The sequence below is a fragment of the Temnothorax nylanderi genome, unplaced genomic scaffold, assembly GCF_030848795.1.
Source record: "Temnothorax nylanderi isolate EJ_2023f unplaced genomic scaffold, tnyl_v1.0 TNYL_tig0290_pilon, whole genome shotgun sequence".
Lineage (NCBI taxonomy): Eukaryota > Metazoa > Arthropoda > Insecta > Hymenoptera > Formicidae > Temnothorax > Temnothorax nylanderi.
In genome coordinates this window covers 66950-72622 of record NW_027249352.1, presented here as the reverse complement: position 1 = coordinate 72622, position 5673 = coordinate 66950, and the positions used below count along the sequence as shown (strand labels likewise).

Below are 5673 nucleotides of genomic sequence, written 5' to 3'. Positions count from 1 at the left end.
ATGGAGCATCCTCGTTATACTAACGAAGAGTTGGCTAATATGTTGTTAATTTACGGCGAATGTCGTAAAAATGGAAGGCAGGCCGCAATTTTGTACGCTGAGCGCTTTCCTGAAAAGCGGCACCCGGCACACGGGTATTTCCATAACTTATTAACTCGCCTTGTCCAGCATGGCACGTTACACGCGTCAACACGCGCGCTAAATCATCATAATCGCCCGGAAGAAATTATCAATCAAGTGAGAGAAGCAGTTACAGAAAATCCGCACACCAGCACAAGAGGTATCGGATATGATCTCGGTATGGACCATAACAAGGCACATAGGATTATTAAGAAAGATTTAAGAATGCATCCTTACAAGAGACACACAACTCAAATGTTGCTCCCCCAAGATTTGCTCCGTCGAGAAAGATTTTGTGATTGGGTCTCAGAACAGGTAAATTATATAGTTTAATAATGTATTAGCTATATTAACAAAAGTTTCGCTCGACAAGCAATAGCTAAATAATATCAAACGGCCAATTTCGAGCTAATACCAGATGTTAGAAAAAAATATTTAATACATTCAATAATCGTATACAGACTTGTTTACGTTTCGTGCCTTACTTGGCCTTCTTCAGAACAATAAAAAAATATAAAGAAAAACGCATTACAATATATCGCATTATTCTACGAACAAAACGAATCAATTCGATCCAACGCCACAATTTACATTAATCCGGTCTCACCCAAGTAATTGGACAATTAGTCATATTGAAGTCAGAAGTATGTTGTCAATTGACGATTAATTGACAACATACTTCTGACTTCAATATGACTAATTGTCCAATTACTTGGGTGAGACCGGATTAATGTAAATTGTGGCGTTGGATCGAATTGATTCGTTTTGTTCGTAGAATAATGCGATATATTGTAATGCGTTTTTCTTTATATTTTTTTATTGTTCTGAAGAAGGCCAAGTAAGGCACGAAACGTAAACAAGTCTGTATACGATTATTGAATGTATTAAATATTTTTTTTTAACATCTGGTATTAGCTTGAAATTGGCCGTTTGATATTATTTAGGTATTAGCTATATTTTAAGCTTTCATACGAAATCGTGGCAAATAACTTTCATTTATCGAATATTTCTCGTTGACGCGTTTTTTTATATCGTGGCTAATCATATCACCGTTTCTTCTAAAGTCTGCGCGATAAAATGTCAACCTAAGTAATAAACAGAAAATTAATAATAATTTTTAACAAATTGCAAAAAAGGCATAAAAACATGAAAAAAAATACACAGATACATTATTGTACCTTTATATCATACAGATTTACGATATTGATGATATTGAGGATGACTACTTTCTGCGAAGTATATTATGGACAGACGAGAGCACTTTCCGCAGTGATGGCATGATTAATCGCCATAATGAACACCATTACGCGGTAGAGAACCCCCACTGTATAAAAGAAACGCACGTCCAGGGAAGATTCCACGTCAACGTTTGGATGGGGATTGTGGACGATACGATTATTGGACCGTACTTTTTCCCTGAAAATGTCAATGTCACGGCAGAAGTATATTCCGAGTTTCTGGAGGAAACACTGCCCGGTTTGTTGGAAGATGTTCCATTACACATCCGCCCAAACATCATCTTCCAACAAGACGGCCATCCAGCCCATACTTCCCTTCTCGCCCGTACGATTTTGAATCGTCGTTTTACGAACAGGTGGATAGGCATTCACAGTGATCTGCACGAGTGGCCACCGCGATCACCTGATCTCACGCCTCTGGACTTTTTTGCATGGGGTTTTATACGCGATCAGGTATATAAGACACTACCCATGAATCGCAACGAATTAATTGAAAGAATACGGGTAGCAAGTCGCGATATTACACCCGTCACACTAAGTAGAGTGCGACAAAATTTTATGCGGAGAGTCGCATTGTGTTTGGAGAACAATGGTGGACATGTAGAACATGTCCTGTAAAATAAATACATATTGTAAATACATTGGTTTAATTGCGTCAGGTGTGATTCGCGTTAGGACACCTAGATTATCCACGCGATATTGGTTGCGCCGAGATATTATTCGCGTTGGTGTGATTGTGCTCCGATGTTAACTGCGTGCAAGCCTTTGCGTTAGAATCATATTTGCGTCGGAATGTCGTTCGTGCCGACATATTATTTGCGTTAGAATATTGATCGTGCCGATTGATTTCTCGAGTCGGGGTGTCATTCGCGTTATTCACACCGACTGATTATTCTCGTTAGGATATTATTTGCGTTAGGATATTATTTGCATTAAGATATTACTTGCGTTGACCTAATATTGCGTCCCGTTATTACGCGCGGTAATTCCGTACCTTTCCCCGCGTTAGTTTTAGTATTTCGTGTTATGCCAAGCGCCTCAGCGTCTTATTCTTCGCGTCAGGATACCCTTGGCGATATTACGCGTTGCGTTCGACCATTATTACGTTGGGATGTCACTTGTGTTACGTTCCCTATTTGCGTTAGATTAAGGCAATTTGGCGAAAGAATCCTTGCGCCGCTTGGGACCTTGAGTTCACGCGCTCCGAGCGTGACGCACGATTATTTCGCGTTTACTGCAGTTATGTCGCATTCGGTCGTAACTTCTGTAGATATTCTATATTATTTGTTAGTTTAATACTCTACTATTATTATCTGCGTGACTGCTATGATTTCGAAGTATTTGTGAGTTTAGTTTTATACCAGTATTATCTTGCTCATCAACGACGCCTTCCGCGCGTTTACTAAATTAACGTAATTCTCCGCTTATTTCTGGCGTCCGCGTTACTGCCATTCTTATTGTTCAAAACTTGACGCCCGTGTTATCAGCTATCTATTTGCTTTTTTTGATTAATGAAAGCCGAAATGGCCGCATTGTTTTCCGAAAGTTATTCTACAATAAATGTTCCTTTTCATTTGTTAGCTGACTGAGTTAATGATTTGCGTGTCACCCCGCCGAACATCGCGCTGCCCTTAATCAACCCCGCCACCCTCAGAAAAGATTTCTAGATACAATGCTATTACTCTTAAATCTAATCATAAAATAGGATCGAAATAGGGCCAATCATATTTAGTATTGAAACAACAATATTTTAATCTTAAATAGAAAATTTCTTAAGTTTAGAATAAAATATTCTTGATACTATCCCTCTAACTTTCTCAGAAAGATGCAGATAGAACTTTGTGACAATCCTATAATATTCTTGATTCAATAATAGACGAATCTGAAAAAAAATCTTATTCTATTCTTGCAAAAAGAGAATTTGTAGATTGTTAGGAATCTATTATATTATTTTTTCAAGATCCTTTTTGTGATAGAATGAAATAAAGGTATTTATGAACAAAAACAGCTATTATTTTGTAACGTTTTATTATTACGTTTTTATACAAAACGTATGATTTTCGATTATTTTTATGATTTATGATTTTACACTTATGATCATACAAAACGTATTTGATAGAAAGCCGTTTTATTCTCCATTGATTTATCTTTCATAGAGAAATCAATGGAGAATAAAACGGAACGGAACCAATCGTTGATCATTAGCAATAATTCTGATGTTGGTTGCTGTATGGATAGCCAAATCTTGAAATTTTAAGTAATGCCATTGATCAGTGAAATCAATTTTATAAGCATAGAAATGAGTATTAAAATTTACTGTGGTAAGTTTCTTAAGTAAAAAATATACAATATTATCTCTGGATACAGATATTGTATAAATATAACCAAATTGAGGATTTTTACTTCTTTCCCAATCTACAACAACCAACATGCCATTCTCATAATGAGAGTCATTAATTTTAATCCATTTAACAATATTCCATTTTGCGAAACATATAACTTCAGGTAATATATAACGAAAACTAGAAAATTCTTTTACCTCAGTCCTATATGGACAGTCTGAACGGATGAAAATGATATTTTCAAGGATAAACCTCTCCCAGCCAGTATAACCGACAGCAAAATTTAAGTTGGTGCCTTTTATAGCTATAGAATAAGATCAATTGATTCTGTTGGCAGACGAATAGGCTATTTGTTTTCCTTCTCTATGTTTAGCTTCCATTCTAATACATGATAATGGCTCAAGAGGACCTATTTCAGGAATAATATCTAGATAATGGATATTTAGATGCATCTCAGGCGTTTCGCGGCGCGCGGCCGTCGCGCGGATCACGCCTAATATTATGGCTCTAACATCGCGCGTTATGAAACAATATTGAGATTAAATCAATAATTCCTATTCTCTTCTCTCGAATAAAATAAGATTGACTTAATATCTTGAGACAAGAATATATAAATTTAAGCTTATATATTCTTGCGTTTAGACTAATCTTCACGTGACGTTATAAGTCTCAAGATATTAAGTCAATCTTATTTTATTCGAGAGAAGAGAATAGGAATTATTGATTTAATCTCAATATTGTTTTATTTTTATACTACTTCAGGTTGTGATGAGATTAAACATGTCAAGAATATTTTTTGTCTCGTTATTAGAAATCTTTTCTGAGGGCGCGCCCTGCTATTAGGTCGAGCTAGCCGATTCCTCGCACACCGACTTATTTCGCCTTGCGTCTCTCTCTTTAGTTTCTCGCGATTTCGCGGACGCGAATTCACGCGTCTGGCGCCCAACAATAAAATTCGGTTAGTGGAGTGTCGGAGGTGCGACAGAACTGCCGGAGAGGCCTATCATCCTTCTCTCCTTCCCCTTTTGATCCGTCACACGGCCCGGACCGCTCCGGGAGTGAAAAAGATGTGACAATATATATATATATATATATATATATATTAATAATCTGAAATAAATGTTATTAGGCACGAGATCCGTTGATAACCGTTTCCATCGTTATTTATAACGATAAAAACGATCATCAGCGGATCTTATGTCTAACAACATTTATTTCAGATTATTAATATTTCATCATTAACATTAATAATTAATTCAATATACTGATGCTAATAAGCATCTTTATGTAAATAATGCTACTAAATCTCATTTAAATCTACAAGGAATTTATTACTGAAAAGTATTCATTAAATATTATGATAATTTGCCTTATATAAACTATTTATTAGCATCATATTTAAAATGTATATTTTATACTAATAAACCTCTTGTTTATGAGATTAAGATTAAGATTTTTAAGATGCAGCAGCATCATTTATATAAAGAATTATATAATGCTCATTAGTATTGATATATTAAATTGATTATCAATTTAATGATAAATTATTTCTTAATTAAACAAAATGAATATTGTAAGATTTGTTAATGGTGATTTCTGCCATTATTTAAACTTACATTGAATGAAATTTATTAGCCGACTTATAATTTAAATTTGCACACATATACTAATTGCTGATTTTTGTCCTGTGCATAAACATTGTGTGCAAAAAATAATTTAAGTAATAAAATTATAATATATAATGATTATGATGGACTATGGTACGAGTTTTTTTCGTAAGAGAGAAGATGTCTTTCGTTTTCTTAATAAAATTTATTTCATAACCGGTATTGTCATCTCAACTTCTGTTTTAACGTTACTGCTACGGAAATCCGTCACAATTGTATTGCAACTTCGGGCGCTACAAAGTCCATTTTATTGTAAAAAAGATATGCGAGTGTTTATAGGTGATGCACCGAAGTCAACGCAATTGT

At 35.1% G+C, this 5673-nt stretch overlaps 1 protein-coding gene across 1 annotated transcript; it reads left to right on the top strand.

Annotated features, from left to right (window-relative positions):
- LOC139780651 (uncharacterized) lies at nt 1-1976 on the top strand. The gene is made up of 2 exons (XM_071719371.1): nt 1-435; nt 1314-1976. The coding sequence occupies exons 1-2, from the start codon at nt 1-3 to the stop codon at nt 1974-1976; spliced, it is 1098 nt and encodes a 365-aa protein (XP_071575472.1).
- The last annotated feature ends 3697 nt before the right edge of the window (nt 1977-5673 follow it).